The sequence below is a fragment of the Hypanus sabinus genome, chromosome 9 (genome assembly GCF_030144855.1).
Source record: "Hypanus sabinus isolate sHypSab1 chromosome 9, sHypSab1.hap1, whole genome shotgun sequence".
In the NCBI taxonomy this organism is placed as follows: Eukaryota; Metazoa; Chordata; class Chondrichthyes; order Myliobatiformes; family Dasyatidae; genus Hypanus; species Hypanus sabinus.
This window is the reverse complement of record NC_082714.1, coordinates 81905354-81924776: the sequence shown is the minus strand read 5'-3', so window position 1 is coordinate 81924776 and position 19423 is coordinate 81905354. Positions and strand designations below refer to the sequence as shown.

The 19423-nt window shown below is 59.2% G+C and overlaps 1 protein-coding gene across 4 annotated transcripts in view; it reads right to left on the bottom strand.

The window, feature by feature from the left end:
* The window catches only part of lmna (lamin A), a 139905-nt gene that overhangs the window by 52227 nt on the left and 68255 nt on the right, over positions 1–19423 (bottom strand). For all 4 annotated transcript variants that reach the window (XM_059979995.1, XM_059979998.1, XM_059979996.1 and 1 more), the window contains exons 8-11: positions 19125–19359; positions 18493–18600; positions 15621–15740; positions 1735–1827 (exon numbers count right to left, since the gene is read on the bottom strand). In XM_059979995.1, coding sequence (XP_059835978.1) covers positions 1735–1827; positions 15621–15740; positions 18493–18600; positions 19125–19359 — 556 coding nt within the window. The remainder of the gene's footprint in view (positions 1–1734; positions 1828–15620; positions 15741–18492; positions 18601–19124; positions 19360–19423) is intronic.

Below are 19423 nucleotides of genomic sequence, written 5' to 3'. Positions count from 1 at the left end.
AGGCTGAAGTGTTGGGGAAGGAAGGGGTTACCTGAAATGTTTTGGACCGAGAGAAAAAAAAGTATTCTCAAGGAGAATAACGGAATAGTGGCACAGATCAGCCAGTATCCTGATCCCTGGCTGGTTTTTTCAGGATTTGGGATTTCTTCCTCTCCCCCCGAGCATGGGCAGTTCCCAGCAGGCTGGCCAGAGGAGACCCAGGTGAGTTTCCGAGACTGGTGGTTGGACCTCCAGCTGGGAATGATTCAACAACTCCTGCTCCCTATGCCATGGAGAACAGGGAGGAGGGACCCTGACCTCTGCTGGGGTTTACAGAACAGTGGGACGGTCTGTTTGCATCCCTCGTAGTCCAGGGAGGGACTGGCCACTTTGACTGGGTAGACCCTCTTCCTAATCCTCAGGCCATCACCCTATCCAGTAAGGGAGCCAGATGGGGTCCCAAATTGGGGACAGGTTTGGAGGGGTTTGATCAATCAGTGGACTGGGAAATCAAAGATCAATTGTGGCTGGGAGGGTCACTGAACCGGTCAAACTGTGTGAATTCGTTCCCAGAGTCCTTTATGCTTCAAATTCTGAGTGAGTGACTGTTTACTGTCTGGAGATCTCAGACCTGTGGGTCTGTCTGGAGGATCCTTTCCTCCAGTTAATTCTGATGGAGGGTAGGGGGAGGGAAGGTTACATCTTTAGCTGGTGGGGAGGGGGTGTACAAAATGGGGGGGGGTTTCCCTGGAATGGAGAATAGACCACTCAGGGCACAGTGGAGGAGGAACATCTTCATCCTGGGGGTGTGGAATCTTTGGAATTCCTGCCCCCCCAGGAGTCTCAGGAATGTTCAAGAGGAGTTTTTGCATGGGGGGGTGGTGGGTGAGAAAATCAAGGGACGCGGGCTGGTTCAGGACAATGGAGGCTTGATGAATGCTCAAGCCTGGGGTGGTCCTGCTCTGAAGGTTGGGTGGGAGGGGCAATAGAAACCCAATTGCCTCAGGCCAGGGGGAGGAGATGGTTACCGGGGGCAGGGAACTGAGCAGACGGAGAGATGTAGAAAGAGGAACGTGGACATAGGACTGATCAGAGGGCCACACTAGGCAGGGGATGGGTTGGGGTGAGGGGAGGGTGCTGAAACAAGCAGGAGAGGGGTGTGTGCTCCAAATCTGGGGAGGAAGCCTCTCACCACGCAGGGATGAGGGGTTTTGTGTCGGGGCGAGGAAGTGGGAGTGAGGAAGTCTCGCTGAGTGGATCCAGGGAAGGGCTCAAACCCATCACACTCTCACTCAGATACTGTCAGCTCAAGGAGGTGGGGAGAGAAACAGGGGTTAGAAAGTGAGGAGTTTCCCCCAACTCAATCCCCCCCCCCACCATAAGCCCATTTCCCACCCATTGACCCCCACAGGAATGAGCCACCCTTTCCCATACAGGCAGAGAGCAATGAGAAAGCAAGGAAATGCAGAGGCACTCAGTCACACGATGTCAACACCCCACACCACGCGGGGTTAAATCACTGGCATCCAATCAAGTCCTGGGGCCGGGCCAGTCGGCTTCAGGCTGGCCCACCCACACAGAGCCTGTGGGAGAGGGACTGGTGTGGCAGTATCACTAGGAGCTCAGCAACGGAGGTGTGGCACAGAAACCTCCTCGTCCTATCACCAGGGTGGGGGGGAGGGGAGGGAGGAGGTTGAGGGACGAAGAAAACCGAGCCACTCGCTGCCGGCTCCTCGGTGGCTTCACTGCCTATACCTGGTGCACGTCGCGCCGGCGCAGTTCCCCATCGAAGTCCTCGTCATCGTCGTTGATCAACGCTGAGCGGGTCACCGTGCGCATCGCCATCTCCTGGCGGGAGAGGGTAAAAGCAATCAACAACCTGTCGGTCAGTGGCCAGAACCACACTCACCCCTCCCCACCGTCTGGAACCTGCAAGCAGGGCAGTGACGGTCAGCTCCGTACAGACCCGGTTTTCAGCGCTAAGGCAGAAAGAGGGAGAGAGAACGGACTTGGGGCGGGTTCAGGTACAGAGTCAAGCAGCAAGAGGAGGGGGAGGAAGGGGATTGTAATTGGAGGGAGTGGAATGAGATTTACAATGATATTGTTGGAATGTGAGGGACTGGGAGGGGGAGAGAGGTTGAGTCTGGGAGGGGAGGGGGAAGAGGGTGTGTGTGTGAGAGAGAGAGAGATTTGCACGCTCTCCCTGTGACCACATGAGATTCCCCCTAATACTCCGGTTCTGTTCCACATCCCAGTGACGTGCAGGGTCAGACAATTAATCTCCCTCTGTAAATTGTCCCTGCTGGTATGTGGCTGAAGGGTAGAATCTGGGAGGAGCTGATGGGCTCATAAGCTGAAAAGTGTAAAGGGTCAGTCGATGTGTTAACATGGACAGGCTGTGTTGAAGTGCCTGTTGCCAAGGACTACTTGGACAGGGTTGCCGTCTCCCTGTGGGGAGTGTTGGAGAGTTGGAGTGGAGGGATGGAGATGGTCAGTGGGAGGAGGGGAGGATTTGGGAGGGAAGGAGTAATCCTACGATCATTGGAGGAAGCTGCTGAGGTGGACGGCGTATCAGAAACACAAGAAAATCTGCAAATGCTGGCAATCTAAAGCCACACACAAAAAGCTGGAGGAACTCAGCAGGAAAAGAGTGAACAGTCCGTATTTTGGGTCTTGGTCGACGTTGTGGGTCGAGAGTCTTAATTTGAAGGGTCTCGACCCAAAACGTTGACTGTTTACTCTTTTCTATGAGTGCTGCCTGGCCTGCTGAGTTCCTCCAGCATCTTGCGTGTTGCTTTAGATGGGCGCCGGATGGAGCTTGTTTCCACACTTTCCCCTCCAGAAGAGTGCCCAAATGATCACGCTGGGAGAGGGATGGCCTCCCCTGGGTCTGGGGTCACCCGGTGGAGAGGTCAGGTTGGGATAGGGTGCGGTGCGGTGGGGTGGGGTTGGGTTAGTGTGGGGTGGGGAGGTTGGGTTAGGGTGGGGCGGGGAGGTAGGGTTGGGTTAGGGTGAGGTGGGGAGGTAGGGTTGGGTTAATGTGGGGTGGGGAGGTAGGGTTGGGTTAGGGTGAGGGGGATGTCGGGTTGGGTTAGGGTGGGGAGGTAGGGTTGGGTTAGGGTGAGGTGGGGAGGTAGGGTTGGGTTAGGGTGAGGGGGGAGATAGGGTTGGGTTAGGGTGGGGTGGGGAGGTTGGGTTAGGGTGAGGGGGAGGTAGGGTTGGGTTAGGGTGGGGTGGGGAGGTAGGGTTGGGTTAGGGTGAGGTGGGGAGGTAGGGTTGGGTTAGGGTGAGATGGGGAGGTAGGGTTGGGTTAGGGTAGGGTGGGGAGGTAGGGTTGGGTTAGGGTGAGGTGGGGAGGTAGGGTTGGGTTAGGGTGAGATGGGGAGGTAGGGTTGGGTTAGGGTGGGGTGGGGAGGTTGGGTTAGGGTGAGGTGGGGAGGTAGGGTTGGGTTAGGGTAGGGTGGGGAGGTAGGGTTCGGTTAGGGTGAGGTGGGGAGGTTGGGTTAGGGTGAGGTGGGGAGGTTGGGTTAGGGTGAGGTGGGGAGGTAGGGTTGGGTTAATGTGGGGTGGGGAGGTAGGGTTGGGTTAGGGTGAGGGGGATGTCGGGTTGGGTTAGGGTGGGGGAGGTTGCGGTGGGTTAGGGTGAGGGGAGGTAGGGTTGGGTTAGGGGGTAGGGTTGGGTTAGGGTGAGGGGAGGTAGGGTTGGGTTAGGGTGAGATGGGGAGGTAGGGTTGGGTTAGGGTGAGATGGGGAGGTAAGGTAGGGTTGGGTTAGGGTGGGGTGGGGAGGTTGGGTTAGGGTGAGGTGGGGAGGTAGGGTTGGGTTAGGGTAGGGTGGGGAGGTAGGGTTGGGTTAGGGTGAGGTGGGGAGGTTGGGTGAGGGGGGAGGGGTTAGGGTGAGGTGGGGATGTCGGGTTGGGTTAGGGTGAGGGGGGAGGTAGGGTTGGGTTAGGGTAGTGTGGGGAGGTAGGTTTGGTTTAGGGTGAGATGGGGAGGTAGGGTTGGGTTAGGGTAGGGTGGGGAGGTTGGGTTAGGGTGAAGGGGAGGTAGGGTTGGGTTAGGGTGGGGTGGGGAGGTAGGGTTGGGTTAGGGTGAGGTGGGGAGGTAGGGTTGGGTTAGGGTGAGATGGGGAGGTAGGGTTGGGTTAGGGTAGGGTGGGGAGGTAGGGTTGGGTTAGGGTGAGGTGGGGAGGTAGGGTTGGGTTAGGGTGAGATGGGGAGGTAGGGTTGGGTTAGGGTGGGGTGGGGAGGTTGGGTTAGGGTGAGGTGGGGAGGTAGGGTTGGGTTAGGGTAGGGTGGGGAGGTAGGGTTGGGTTAGGGTGAGGTGGGGAGGTTGGGTTGGGTTAGGGTGGGGTGGGGAGGTTGGGTTAGGGTGAGGTGGGGAGGTAGGGTGGGGAGGTAGGGTTGGGTTAGGGTGAGGTGGGGAGGTTGGGTTAGGGTGAGGTGGGGAGGCTGGGTTAGGGTGAGGTGGGGAGGTTGGGTTAGGGTGAGGTGGGGAGGTAGGGTTGGGTTAATGTGGGGTGGGGAGGTAGGGTTGGGTTAGGGTGAGGGGGATGTCGGGTTGGGTTAGGGTGGGGGAGGTTGCGGTGGGTTAGGGTGAGGGGAGGTAGGGTTGGGTTAGGGGAAGTAGGGTTGGGTTAGGGTGAGGGGAGGTAGGGTTGGGTTAGTGTTGGGTGGGGAGGTAGGGTTGGGTTAGGGTGAGATGGGGAGGTAGGGTTGGGTTAGGGTGAGATGGGGAGGTAAGGTAGGGTTGGGTTAGCGTGGGGTGGGGAGGTTGGGTTAGGGTGAGGTGGGGAGGTAGGGTTGGGTTAGGGTAGGGTGGGGAGGTAGGGTTGGGTTAGGGTGAGGTGGGGAGGTTGGGTGAGGGGGGAGGGGTTAGGTTGAGGTGGGGAGGTAGGGTTGGGTTAATGTGGGGTGGGGAGGTAGGGTTGGGTTAGGGTGAGGGGGATGTCGGGTTGGGTTAGGGTGAGGGGGATGTCGGGTTGGGTTAGGGTGAGGGGGGAGATAGGGTTGGGTTAGGGCGAGGTGGGGAGGTAGGGTTGGGTTATGGTGAGGTGGGGAGGTAGGGTTGGGTTAGGGTGAGGTGGGGAGGTCGGGTGGGTTAGGGTGAGGTGGGGATGTTGGGTTGGGTTAGAGTGAGGGGGGAGGTAGGGTTGGGTTAGGGTAGTGTGGGGAGGTAGGTTTGGTTTAGGGTGAGATGGGGAGGTAGGGTTGGGTTAGGGTAGGGTGGGGAGGTTGGGTTAGGGTGAGGGGGAGGTAGGGTTGGGTTAGGGTGAGGTGGGGATGTCCGGTTGGGTTAGAGTGAGGGGGGAGGGAGGGTTGGGTTAGGGTAGGGTGGGGAGGTAGGTTTGGGTTAGGGTGAGGGGGGAGATAGGGTTGGGTTAGGGTGGGGTGGGGAGGTTGGGTTAGGGTGAGGGGGAGGTAGGGTTGGGTTAGGGTGGGGTGGGGAGGTAGGGTTGGGTTAGGGTGAGGTGGGGAGGTAGGGTTGGGTTAGGGTGAGATGGGGAGGTAGGGTTGGGTTAGGGTAGGGTGGGGAGGTAGGGTTGGGTTAGGGTGAGGTGGGGAGGTAGGGTTGGGTTAGGGTGAGATGGGGAGGTAGGGTTGGGTTAGGGTGGGGTGGGGAGGTTGTGTTAGGGTGAGGTGGGGAGGTAGGGTTGGGTTAGGGTAGGGTGGGGAGGTAGGGTTGGGTTAGGGTGAGGTGGGGAGGTTGGGTTAGGGTGAGGTGGGGAGGTTGGGTTAGGGTAGGGTGGGGAGGTTGGGTTAGGTTGATGGGGAGGTAGGGTTGGGTTAATGTGGGGTGGGGAGGTAGGGTTGGGTTAGGGTGAGGGGGATGTCGGGTTGGGTTAGGGTGGGGGAGGTTGCGGTGGGTTAGGGTGAAGGGAGGTATGGTTGGGTTAGGGGAAGTAGGGTTGGGTTAGTGTTGGGTGGGGAGGTAGGGTTGGGTTAGGGTGAGATGGGGAGGTAGGGTTGGGTTAGGGTGAGATGGGGAGGTAAGGTAGGGTTGGGTTAGCATGGGGTGGGGAGGTTGGGTTAGGGTGAGGTGGGGAGGTAGGGTTGGGTTAGGGTAGGGTGGGGAGGTAGGGTTGGGCTAGGGTGAGGTAGGGAGGTTGGGTGAGGGGGGAGGGGTTAGGGTGAGGTGGGGAGGTAGGGTTGGGTTAATGTGGGGTGGGGAGGTAGGGTTGGGTTAGGGTGAGGGGGATGTCGGGTTGGGTTAGGGTGAGGGGGATGTCGGGTTGGGTTAGGGTGAGGGGGGAGATAGGGTTGGGTTAGGGTGAGGGGGGAGATAGGGTTGGGTTAGGGTGAGGGGGAGGTAGGGTTGGGTTAGGGTGAGGTGGGGAGGTAGGGTTGGGTTAGGGTGAGGTGGGGAGGTCGGGTGGGTTAGGGTGAGGTGGGGATGTTGGGTTGGGTTAGAGTGAGGGGGGAGGTAGGGTTGGGTTAGGGTAGTGTGGGGAGGTAGGTTTGGTTTAGGGTGAGATGGGGAGGTAGGTTTGGGTTAGGGTAGGGTGGGGAGGTTGGGTTAGGGTGAGGGGGAGGTAGGGTTGGGTTAGGGTGAGGTGGGGATGTCGGGTTGGGTTAGAGTGAGGGGGGAGGGAGGGTTGGGTTAGGGTAGGGTGGGGAGGTAGGTTTGGTTTAGGGTGAGATGGGGAGGTAGGGTTGGGTTAGGGTAGGGTGGGGAGGTTGGGTTAGGGTGAGGGGGAGGTAGGGTTGGGTTAGGGTGAGGTGGGGAGGTAGGGTTAGGTTAGGGTGAGGTGGAGAGGTAGGGTTGGGTTAGGGTGAGGTGGGGAGGTAGGGTTGGGTTAGGGTAGGGTGGGGAGGTAGGTTTGGTTTAGGGTGTGATGGGGAGGTAGGGTTGGGTTAGGGTAGGGTGGGGAGGTTGGGTTAGGTTGATGGGGAGGTAGGGTTGGGTTAGGGTGAGATGGGGAGGTGGGTTGGGTTAGGGTGAGGTGGGGATGTCGTGTTGGGTTAGGGTGAGGGGGGAGGTAGGGTTGGGTTAGGGTGAGGGGGAGGTAGGGTTGGGTTAGGGTGAGGGGGAGGTAGGGTTGGGTTAGGGTGAGGGGGGAGGTTGGGTTGGGTTAGGGTGAGGGGGGAGGTAGGGTTGGGTTAGGGTGAGGGGGAGGTAGGGTTGGGTTAGGGTGGGGGAGGTTGCGGTGGGTTAGGGTGAGGGGAGGTAGGGTTGGGTTAGGGGAAGTAGGGTTGGGTTAGGGTGAGGGGAGGTAGGGTTGGGTTAGTGTTGGGTGGGGAGGTAGGGTTGGGTTAGGGTGAGGTGGGGAGGTAGGGTTGGGTTAGGGTGAGATGGGGAGGTAGGGTTGGGTTAGGGTGGGGTGGGGAGGTTGGGTTAGGGTGAGGTGGGGAGGTAGGGTTGGGTTAGGGTAGGGTGGGGAGGTAGGGTTGGGTTAGGGTGAGGTGGGGAAGTTGGGTTAGGGTGAGGTGGGGAGGTTGGGTTAGGGTGAGGTGGGGAGGTAGGGTTGGGTTAATGTGGGGTGGGGAGGTAGGGTTGGGTTAGGGTGAGGGGGATGTCGGGTTGGGTTAGGGTGGGGGAGGTTGCGGTGGGTTAGGGTGAGGGGAGGTAGGGTTGGGTTAGGGGAAGTAGGGTTGGGTTAGGGTGAGGGGAGGTAGGGTTGGGTTAGTGTTGGGTGGGGAGATAGGGTTGGGTTAGGGTGAGATGGGGAGGTAGGGTTGGGTTAGGGTGAGATGGGGAGGTAGGTAGGGTTGGGTTAGCGTGGGGTGGGGAGGTTGGGTTAGGGTGAGGTGGGGAGGTAGGGTTGGGTTAGGGTAGGGTGGGGAGGTAGGGTTGGGTTAGGGTGAGGTGGGGAGGTTGGGTGAGGGGGGAGGGGTTAGGGTGAGGTGGGGAGGTAGGGTTGGGTTAATGTGGGGTGGGGAGGTAGGGTTGGGTTATGGTGAGGGGGATGTCGGGTTGGGTTAGGGTGAGGAGAATGTCGGGTTGGGTTAGGGTGAGGGGGGAGATAGGGTTGGGTTAGGGTGAGGGGGAGGTAGGGTTGGGTTAGCATGGGGTGGGGAGGTTGGGTTAGGGTGAGGTGGGGAGGTAGGGTTGGGTTAGGGTAGGGTGGGGAGGTAGGGTTGGGCTAGGGTGAGGTGGGGAGGTTGGATGAGGGGGGAGGGGTTAGGGTGAGGTGGGGAGGTAGGGTTGGGTTAATGTGGGGTGGGGAGGTAGGGTTGGGTTAGGGTGAGGGGGATGTCGGGTTGGGTTAGGGTGAGGGGGATGTCGGGTTGGGTTAGGGTGAGGGGGGAGATAGGGTTGGGGTTAGGGTGAGGGGGAGATAGGGTTGGGTTAGGGTGAGGGGGGTAGGGTAGGGTTGGGTGAGGTGGGGTGGTGGGGTGGGTTAGGGTGAGGTGGGGAGGGTGGGTGGGTAGGGTGGGTGGGGTTGGGTGGGTGGGGTGGGTGGGTGTGGGGGGTTAGGGTGTGGGGGGAGGTAGGGTGGGGTAGGGTAGTGTGGGGGGTAGGTGGTGTGGGGTGGGTGGGGGGTGGTTGGGTTGGGTGGGTAGGGTGGGGGTGGGTGGGGTTAGGGTGGGGGGGGGTGGGTTGGGTGGGGTGAGGGTGGGGTTGTGGGTGGGGTGGGTGGGGGGGGTGGGGGTTGGGGTGGTGGGGGGGGTGGGTGGGTTGGGGTGGTGGTGGGGGTAGGGTTGGGTTAGGGTGGGTGGGGAGGGTTGGGTTAGGGTGGGGGGGAGGTTGGGGTGGGTGGGGTGTGGTGGGGGGTGGGTTGGGTTAGGGTGAGGTGGGGAGGGTAGGGTTGGGTTAGGGTGAGGGTGGGGAGGTAGGGTTGGGTTAGGGTGGGTGGGGAGGTAGGGTTGGGTTAGGGTGGGTGGGGAGGTGGGTGGGTTAGGGTGGGGGGGGTGGGTTGGGTTAGGGTGAGGGGGGGTGGTGGGTTGGGTTAGGGTGAGGTGGGGAGGTGGGGTTGGGTTAGGGTGAGGTGGGGGTGGGGTTGGGTTAGGGTGAGGGGGGAGGTAGGGTTGGGTTAGGGTGAGGGGGAGGTAGGGTTGGGTTAGGGTGAGGGGGAGGTAGGGTTGGGTTAGGGTGAGGGGGGAGGTTGGGGTTGGGTAGGGTGAGGGGGGAGGTAGGGTTGGGTTAGGGTGAGGGGGAGGTAGGGTTGGGTTAGGGTGGGGGGGTGGGTGGGGTAGGGTGGGGGGTGGGTTGGGTGGGGTAGGGTTGGGGGTAGGGTGGGGGGGTAGGGTTGGGTAGTGTGGGTGGGGTGGGGGTGGGTTAGGGTGAGGTGGGGGGTGGGTTGGGTTAGGGTGGGTGGGGAGGTAGGGTTGGGTTAGGGTGAGGTGGGGGTGTTGGGTTAGGGTGAGGTGGGGAGGATGGGTTAGGGTGAGGTGGGGAGGTAGGGTTGGGTTATGTGGGGTGGGGAGGTAGGGTTGGGTTAGGGTGAGGGGGATGTCGGGTTGGGTTAGGGTGGGGGAGGTTGGGGTGGGGTTAGGGGTGAGGGGAGGTAGGGTTGGGTTAGGGGAAGTAGGGTTGGGTTAGGGTGAGGGGAGGGTAGGGTTGGGTAGTGTTGGGTGGGGAGGGTGGGTTGGGTTGGGTGGGTGGGGTGGTGGGGTTGGGTTGGGGTGGTGTGGGGGAGGTAAGGTAGGGTTGGGTAGGTGGGGTGGGGTGGGTGGGGTAGGGTGGGTGGGGTGGGTAGGGGTTGGGTTGGGTAGGGGTGGGGAGGTAGGGTTGGGTTAGGGTGAGGTGGGGAGGTTGGGTGAGGGGGAGGGGTTAGGGTGAGGTGGGGAGGTAGGGTTGGGTTAATGTGGGGTGGGGAGGTAGGGTTGGGTTATGGTGAGGGGGATGTCGGGTTGGGTTAGGGTGAGGAGAATGTCGGGTTGGGTTAGGGTGAGGAGAATGTCGGGTTGGGTTAGGGTGAGGAGAATGTCGGGTTGGGTTAGGGTGAGGGGGAGATAGGGTTGGGTTAGGGTGAGGGGGAGGTAGGGTTGGGTTAGGTTGAGGTGGGGAGGTAGGGTTGGGTTAGGGTGAGGTGGGGATGTTGGGTTGGGTTAGGGTGAGGTGGGGATGTTGGGTTGGGTTAGAGTGAGGGGGGAGGTAGGGTTGGGTTAGGGTAGTGTGGGGAGGTAGGTTTGGTTTAGGGTGAGATGGGGAGGTAGGGTTGGGTTAGGGTAGGGTGGGGAGGTTGGGTTAGGGTGAGGGGGAGGTAGGGTTGGGTTAGGGTGAGGTGGGGATGTCGGGTTGGGTTAGAGTGAGGGGGGAGGAGGGTTGGGTTAGGGTAGGGTGGGGAGGTAGGTTTGGTTTAGGGTGAGATGGGGAGGTAGGGTTGGGTTAGGGTAGGGTGGGGAGGTTGGGTTAGGGTGAGGGGGAGGTAGGGTTGGGTTAGGGTGAGGTGGGGAGGTAGGGTTGTGTTAAGGTGAGGTGGGGAGGTAGGGTTGGGTTAGGGTGAGGAGGGGAGGTAGGGTTGGGTTAGGGTAGGGTGGGGAGGTAGGTTTGGTTTAGGGTGAGATGGGGAGGTAGGGTTGGGTTAGGGTAGGGTGGGGTGGTTGGGTTAGGGTGAGGGGGAGGTAGGGTTGGGTTAAGGTGAGATGGGGAGGTGGGTTGGGTTAGGGTGAGGTGGGGATGTCGGGTTGGGTTAGGGTGAGGGGGGAGGTAGGGTTGGGTTAGGGTGAGGGGGAGGTAGGGTTGGGTTAGGGTGAGGGGGAGGTAGGGTTGGGTTAGGGTGAGGGGGGAGGTTGGGTTGGGTTAGGGTGAGGGGGGAGGTAGGGTTGGGTTAGGGTGAGGGGGAGGTAGTGTTGGGTTAGGGTGAGGGGGGAGGTTGGGTTGGGTTAGGGGAGGTAGGGTTGGGTTAGGGTGAGGGGGGAGGTAGGGTTGGGTTAGTGTTGGGTGGGGAGGTAGGGTTGGGTTAGTGTTGGGTGGGGAGGTAGTGTTGGGTTAGGGTGAGGGGGATGTCGGGTTGGGTTAGGGTGGGTAGGGTTGGGTTAGGGTGAGGGGGGAGGTTGGGTTGGGTTAGGGTGAGGGGGAGGTAGGGTTGGGTTAGGGTGAGGGGGGAGGTAGGGTTGGGTTAGTGTTGGGTGGGGAGGTAGGGTTGGGTTAGTGTTGGGTGGGGAGGTAGTGTTGGGTTAGGGTGAGGGGGATGTCGGGTTGGGTTAGGGTGGGGGAGGTTGCGGTGGGTTAGGGTGAGGGGAGGTAGGGTTGGGTTAGGGGAAGTAGGGTTGGGTTAGGGTGAGGGGAGGTAGGGTTGGGTTAGTGTTGGGTGGGGAGGTAGGGTTGGGTTAGGGTGAGATGGGGAGGTAGGGTTGGGTTAGGGTGAGATGGGGAGGTAGGGTTGGGTTAGGGTGAGATGGGGAGGTAGGGTTGGGTTAGCGTGGGGTGGGGAGGTTGGGTTAGGGTGAGGTGGGGAGGTAGGGTTGGGTTAGGGTAGGGTGGGCGTGGGGTGGGGAGGTTGGGTTAGGGTGAGGTGGGGAGGTAGGGTTGGGTTAGGGTAGGGTGGGGAGGTAGGGTTGGGTTAGGGTGAGGTGGGGAGGTTGGATTAGGGTGAGGTGGGGAGGTAGGGTTGGGTTAATGTGGGGTGGGGAGGTAGGGTTGGGTTAGGGTGAGGGGGATGTCGGGTTGGGTTAGGGTGGGGGAGGTTGCGGTGGGTTAGGGTGAGGGGAGGTAGGGTTGGGTTAGGGGAAGTAGGGTTGGGTTAGGGTGAGGGGAGGTAGGGTTGGGTTAGTGTTGGGTGGGGAGGTAGGGTTGGGTTAGGGTGAGATGGGGAGGTAGGGTTGGGTTAGGGTGAGATGGGGAGGTAAGGTAGGGTTGGGTTAGCATGGGGTGGGGAGGTTGGGTTAGGGTGAGGTGGGGAGGTAGGGTTGGGTTAGGGTAGGGTGGGGAGGTAGGGTTGGGTTAGGGTGAGGTGGGGAGGTTGGGTGAGGGGGGAGGGGTTAGGGTGAGGTGGGGAGGTAGGGTTGGGTTAATGTGGGGTGGGGAGGTAGGGTTGGGTTAGGGTGAGGGGGATGTCGGGTTGGGTTAGGGTGGGGGAGGTTGCGGTGGGTTAGGGTGAGGTGGGGATGTCGGGTTGGGTTAGGGTGAGGGGGGAGGTAGGGTTGGGTTAGGGTGAGGGGGAGGTAGGGTTGGGTTAGGGTGAGGGGGAGGTAGGGTTGGGTTAGGGTGAGGGGGGAGGTTGGGTTGGGTTAGGGTGAGGGGGGAGGTAGGGTTGGGTTAGGGTGAGGGGGAGATAGGGTTGGGTTAGGGTGGGGGAGGTTGCGGTGGGTTAGGGTGAGGGGAGGTAGGGTTGGGTTAGGGGAAGTAGGGTTTGGTTAGGGTGAGGGGAGGTAGGGTTGGGTTAGTGTTGGGTGGGGAGGTAGGGTTGGGTTAGGGTAGGGTGGGGAGGTAGGGTTGGGTTAGGGTGAGGTGGGGAGGTAGGGTTGGGTTAGGGTGAGATGGGGAGGTAGGGTTGGGTTAGGGTGGGGTGGGGAGGTAGGGTTGGGTTAGGGTGAGGTGGGGAAGTTGGGTTAGGGTGAGGTGGGGAGGTTGGGTTAGGGTGAGGTGGGGAGGTAGGGTTGGGTTAATGTGGGGTGGGGAGGTAGGGTTGGGTTAGGGTGAGGGCGATGTCGGGTTGGGTTAGGGTGGGGGAGGTTGCGGTGGGTTAGAGTGAGGGGAGGTAGGGTTGGGTTAGGGGAAGTAGGGTTGGGTTAGGGTGAGGGGAGGTAGGGTTGGGTTAGTGTTGGGTGGGGAGGTAGGGTTGGGTTAGGGTGAGATGGGGAGGTAGGGTTGGGTTAGGGTGAGATGGGGAGGTAAGGTAGGGTTGGGTTAGCATGGGGTGGGGAGGTTGGGTTAGGGTGAGGTGGGGAGGTAGGGTTGGGTTAGGGTGAGGTGGGGAGGTTGGGTGAGGGGGGAGGGGTTAGGGTGAGGTGGGGAGTTAGGGTTGGGTTAATGTGGGGTGGGGAGGTAGGGTTGGGTTAGGGTGAGGGGGATGTCGGGTTGGGTTAGGGTGAGGGGGATGTCGGGTTGGGTTAGGGTGAGGGGGGAGATAGGGTTGGGTTAGGGTGAGGGGGAGATAGGGTTGGGTTAGGGTGAGGGGGAGGTAGGGTTGGGTTAGGGTGAGGTGGGGAGGTAGGGTTGGGTTAGGGTGAGGTGGGGAGGTCGGGTGGGTTAGGGTGAGGTGGGGATGTTGGGTTGGGTTAGAGTGAGGGGGGAGGTAGGGTTGGGTTAGGGTAGTGTGGGGAGGTAGGTTTGGTTTAGGGTGAGATGGGGATGTCGGGTTGGGTTAGGGTAGGGTGGGGAGGTAGGTTTGGTTTAGGGTGAGATGGGGAGGTAGGGTTGGGTTAGGGTAGGGTGGGGAGGTTGGGTTAGGGTGAGGGGGAGGTAGGGTTGGGTTAGGGTGAGGTGGGGAGGTAGGGTTGGGTTAGGGTGAGGTGGGGAGGTAGGGTTGGGTTAGGGTGAGGTGGGGTGGTAGGGTTGGGTTAGGGTAGGGTGGGGAGGTTGGTTTGGTTTAGGGTGAGATGGGGAGGTAGGGTTGGGTTAGGGTAGGGTGGGGAGGTTGGGTTAGGGTGAGGGGGAGGTAGGGTTGGGTTAGGGTGAGGGGGAGGTAGGGTTGGGTTAGGGTGAGATGGGGAGGTGGGTTGGGTTAGGGTGAGCTGGGGATGTCGGGTTGGGTTAGGGTGAGGGGGGATGTAGGGTTGGGTTAGGGTGAGGGGGAGGTAGGGTTGGGTTAGGGTGAGGGGGAGGTAGGGTTGGGTTAGGGTGAGGGGGGAGGTTGGGTTGGGTTAGGGTGAGGGGGGAGGTAGGGTTGGGTTAGGGTGAGGGGGAGGTAGGGTTGGGTTAGGGTGAGGGGGGAGGTAGGGTTGGGTTAGTGTTGGGTGGGGAGGTAGGGTTGGGTTAGTGTTGGGAGGGGAGGTAGGGTTGGGTTAGGGTGAGGGGGGAGGTTGGGTTGGGTTAGGGTGAGGGGGGAGGTAGTGTTGGGTTAGGGTAGGGTGGGGAGGTTGGGTTAGGGTGAGGGGGAGGTAGGGTTGGGTTAGCGTGAGGGGGGAGGTAGGGTTGGGTTAGGGTGAGATGGGGAGGTAGGGTTGGGTTAGGGTGGGGTGGGGAGGTAGGGTTGGGTTAGGGTGAGGTGGGGAGGTAGGGTTGGGTTAGGGTGAGGTGGGGAGGTAGGGTTGGGTTAGGGTGAGGGGGAGGTAGGGTTGGGTTAGAGTGAGGGGGAGGTAGGGTTGGGTTAGGGTGAGGGGGCAGGTAGGGTTGGGTTAGTGTTGGGTGGGGAAGTAGGGTTGGGTTAGTGTTAGGTGGGGAGGTAGGGTTGGGTTACAGTGAGGGGGGAGGTTGGGTTGGGTTAGGGTGAGGGGGGAGGTAGGGTTGGGTTAGGGTAGGGTGGGGAGGTTGGGTTAGGGTGAGGGGGAGGTAGGGTTGGGTTAGCGTGAGGTGGGGAGGTAGGATTGGGTTAGGGTGAGGGGGAGGTAGGGTTGGGTTAGGGTGAGGGGTTGGTAGGGTTGGGTTAGGGTGAGGTGGGGAGGTTGGGTTAGGGTGAGTGGGAGGTAGGATTGGGTTAGGGTGAGGGGGGAGGTTGGGTTGGGTTAGGGTGAGGGGGGAGGTAGGGTTGGGTTAGGGTGAGGTGGGGAGGTTGGGTTAGGGTGAGGGGGAGGTAGGGTTGGGTTAGGGTGAGGGGGGAGGTTGGGTTGGGTTAGGGTGAGGGGGAGGTAGGGTTGGGTTAGGGTGAGGTGGGGAGGTTGGGTTAGGGTGAGGGGGAGGTAGGGTTGGGTTAGGGTGAGGTGGGAGGTTGGGTTGGGTTAGGGTGAGGTGGGAGGTTGGGTTGGGTTAGGGTGAGGGGGAGGTAGGGTTGGGTTAGGGTGAGGGGGGAGGTTGGGTTGGGTTAGGGTGAGGGGGGAGGTAGGGTTGGGTTAGCGTGAGGGGGGAGGTAGGGTTGGGTTAGCGTGAGGGGGAGGTAGGGTTGGGTTAGAGGAAGTCGGGTTGGGTTAGGGTGAGGGGAGGTAGGGTTGGGTTAGTGTTGGGTGGGGAGGTAGGGTTGTGTTAGGGTGAGATAGGGAGGTAGGGTTGGGTTAGGGTGAGGTGGGGAGGTAGGGTTGGGTTAGGGTGAGAGGGGAGGTAGGGTTGGGTTAGGGTGAGGGGGAGGTAGGGTTGGGTTAGGGTGAGGTGGGGAGGTAGGGTTGGGTTAGGGTGAGGGGGATGTCGGGTTGGGTTAGGGTGGGGGAGGTTGCGATGGGTTAGGGTGAGGGGAGGTAGGGTTGGGTTAGGGGAAGTAGGGTTGGGTTAGGGTGGGGGGAGGTAGGGTTGGGTGGGGAGGTAGGGTTGGGTGGGGAGGTAGGGTTGGGTTAGGGTGAGGTGGGGATGTCGGGTTGGGTTAGGGTGAGGTGGGGAGGTAGGGTTAGGGTTGGGTTAGGGTGAGGTGGGGAGGTAGGGTTGGGTTAGGGTGAGGTGGGGATGTCAGGTTGGGTTAGGGTGAGGTGGGGAGGTAGGGTTAGGGTTAGGGTTGGGTTAGGGTGAGGTGGGGATGTCGGGTTGGGTTAGGGTGAGGTGGGGAGGTTGGGTTAGGGTGAGGTGGGGAGGTAGGGTTGGGTTAGGGTTGGGTTAGGGTGAGGTGGGGAGGTTGGGTTAGGGTGAGGTGGGGAGGTAGGGTTGGGTTAGGGTGAGGTGGGGATGTCGGGTTGGTTTAGGGTGGGGTGGGGATGTCGGGTTGGGTTTAGGGTGAGGGGGGAGGGGTCTCACCTCATTGCTGCCATTGAGCAGGGTGGTCTTGATATTTTCCCCAGTGCCCCAAGTGCGCTGATTCTTCCACACCATGTCAGTAGGGGGGTTGTGGGAGGCCCCGGCGTCCGATGCCCAGATCTGAGGGGTAGGTGAGTGAAATGAGAGGACAGGATCAGATAACCGTAAACATACAAAAGTACAGTTCACCATCATCTCAAACAATGACAAATTACACCAATTCCTTCTGCCTACACGTTCATGATTCTCTATCATATCACCACCCCATTCCACCCGAACAAAAGTTAACTTGCACATCTCCTTTCGACTTCTCTTCTCACACTAAAGCTCTACCCTTCTGGTACTTGACACTTCTACCCCGGGAGGAACATTCCATCTTCTCGATCAATGGCTCTTACCTAAACCTCTATCAGGCCTCCCCTCAACCTCTGCCGCTCCAGAGAAAACAGCCTGGCTTTGTCCAACCTCTCCTCATGGCTCACACCCTCTAACCGGGGCAGCATCCTAGTGAGCCTCCCCTCAGCCTTGACTCCCCTCCTTCAAGGGAGCAGTCAGACCTGCACACGATGTTCCGAGCATGGCCTGACTTTACAGAGCTGTAATGTCACTTAAACTCAGGGTTCATACCCTCTAATGCAGACAGCATCCAAGATCATAAGACACAGGAACACAATTCAACCATTCTGCCCTTCTAGCCTGCTCTTCCATTCCTACCCCTCTCCACCCCATTCTCCTGCATTCTCCCCATAACCTTTGGTACCATGTCTAATCAGGAACACATCAACCTCCACTTTAAGCCTACTCAATGACTGGCCTGGCTTCCACAAATGTCTGTGGTAGTTGTCCACGGATTCACCACCCTCGAGCTAAAGAAATTCCTCCCTTCTAGAGGGACATCTTTGTATTCCAAGGCTGTGCCCTCTGGTCCTAGGTCCCCCCACCAGGTACCTGTATCTGCGGATTTCCAGCATTTGCAGAATCTCTTGTGTCTTTGACTAATAAACTGTCACCATTAGCCCACACCCTGAAGCTTTAAAATCCTTCTGACACAGTCTGAGGTCCCACGGATGGAGACCTCGAACACATTCGGTAATTGAGTGCTGCATTTGCCCGACACCACAGCAGCAACTCCTCCCACAGGGCAGCCGTCCCTGGGCACCAGGGTGGACTATGCCAGCGTGGAAGGGAGGGAGGGTGCAGGACAGCAGGATTCTTTCATCAGAGATTCCCATCATCCGGGCCATGCTGTCTTCTCGTGCTACCATCAGGCAGGAGGAACAGGAACATGGAGGAAAATGCAGAGGAGAGAGGGTGGTTCTCGGAGGGGCCACTGGTCTGCGTTACTGCCCTCGGAGGGGCCACTGGGCCCTGATGCTCTCAGAGAGGTTATCGGAATTCTGAGATCTATGTATTGGACCGCAGTTCATATCGGCCTCTTTCATTGAATGCTTTTATCGCGTTCTCGCCTATTCTTTCTCGTTGTCAATTGGTGGCCTGGGGCCTTGGGTGATATGATAGTTTTTTGTGCAAGGGAGGGGTATTAATGTCTTTCTTTCAACTGCTTATATGATTTTCTGAATCCTTTGGCTATCTAGAGAAGACCAATCCCAGAGTTGTATTCTGCATACATATTTTAATAATAAAATTAATCTTTGAAGCTTTAGAAGGCACAAGTCCCACACCACTAGATTCAGGAACAGCGACTTCCCTTCAACCATTTGTTTCAGGAGCCAACCGGCACAACCCCGATCACCTCCTCGGCAATGAAACCCGTCAGGCCACGTCACAACAGGTTTTCCCTTTGCTTTTGCACCGTGTTTCATAAAACTGTATGGTATAACTTTCTGTTTAATGTGAAGACTGTAAGGACTTTAGTTATGTGGCCATTCAGCCCATTGACTCTGCTCTGTCATTCAATCACAGCTGATTTTGTTTTCAGCCCCATTCTCCTAGGAACCTTTAACTCCCCCTCCCTCACCCCCACAACCAATGAAGGACCTACCAATTCCTGCCTTAAGTACAGCTAGTGATTTGGTCTCCACAGTCCTGTGGGAATGAATTCCATAGATTCATCACCCTCTGCCTGGGGAAATCCCTCCTCCTCCCAGTTCTAAAGGGACTTTTCTCTGAGGCTGTGCCCTTCGATCTTGGGCTCTCCTGCACTCTGGGCGTTTTCCTGTTTTTCATGACACCTCTACCTCACCATTCTTGACAACAAATTTGACTTACCATGGATTCTACTACCCAGCTTGGGGGCATTGGTTAAGAATGATGCCCAAGGTTTAAGATGCAAGTTTATCAACTGTGCATCAAAACGTATAGTCAAATGCGTCACAACACACACAAAACACTGGGGTAGCTCAGCAGGCCAGGCAACGTCTACGGAAATGAGTCAACGGCCACCATTTCAGCCCGAGACCCGTCATCAGCACTGGCAAGGAATAGGAGAGAAGGTCTCCTTTCCAGTCCTGATGAAGGTCTGGGCCCGAAACATTGACTGTTTGTTCATTCCCATGGAGGCTGCCTGGCCTGCTGAGGTGCCCAGTGTTTTGTGCGTGCTGTGACGCGTTTCCAGCATCTGCGGAACCTCATGTTGGCGAAGTGCGCTGTCTGCGTGAACCAACACTGCAAGAGAGCACTGGGGGCAGCCCGCAAGTATTGCCGAACGGCCTGGCGCCAGCATAGCGTGCCCACAATGCTCAGCAGAACAACACAAAAACAGCAATGCAAGCCCCTGTTCACCCCTCATATCTCGTACGGCAAACTGATCAGGGGTCCCGAGGTACCACACAGATAGCCTGAGGGAGGAATGAGAGTGGGGGAGACCCGGGGGCTGCAAGAGGGCACGGTACAGAGCTGATGGGACACTTACCGTGACTGACTGTCCAGCACGAAGAATGAACTTGGGAGGGAACTTGTACGTGATGGTGGCCCGGCCATTAATCTGCCTCTTCAGCTGCCAGTTGGCCATTGGCTGGTCCTGGGGGAGGCACGACAGCGATAATGAGGTTCATACAGGCACGGGGGATTCCAAGTCGAGAGGGAATGGGAGAGAGTGGGAAGGTGGACGGGAGTTGGGGAGAGGGTGGGAAGAGTGGGGTGGGGAGATGCATGAGGAGGTGAGTGTGAGGGGCTACAGGCACGACAAGAGGATAGTGAGGCTCACACAGGGATAGGGGATTCCGAGTCAGAGGGATAGGAGGGGGGAGAGAATGGGGGGAGAGACACACAAGTAGGTGGGGGTGAGAAGAAAGAGGCTTGGGGCAGGAAGAGGGGGCAGGACAAAGGGAGAAAAAGAAGGGTAGTGGGTGAGAGGGGAGTGGGACAAGAGGAGGGGGAGACGGGACTTGGAGAAGGTGAGACTGGAGGGAAGGGGGAGTGTGGGTTACGAGTGGGTCGAGTGGAGACAGAGAGTGTGGGGGTTGTGGGAGTAGGCGAGGGTGAGTGAGGAGGAGGGTTACTGAGGATCGGTTGGCTGGAGGGGGAGATGCCCTTTGATCTTACCTCATCAGTCTTGTTCTTCAGACGGACAAAGCGGCCATCAGGGTCAATGGAGTCCACCAGCACGCGGCCACGGGACGTGGCGTGCTGGGTGGTGGTGCTGCTGCTCAACCCTTCGTCCTCCAGCTCCTCCAGACGCCGCTTTTTGGCCTGGGCGGCCTGCGAGGTGTGGCTGGTGCGGCTGGTGGTGGTCCGTGACACCGAGCCCTGCGGCGGAGGGCTAGGCGATAGCCTCAGCCTGGGACAAAGGGGGAAGACAATAGGGTTACTGGATCCTGGGTTTCTGAAGGTCAAGGGTCAGA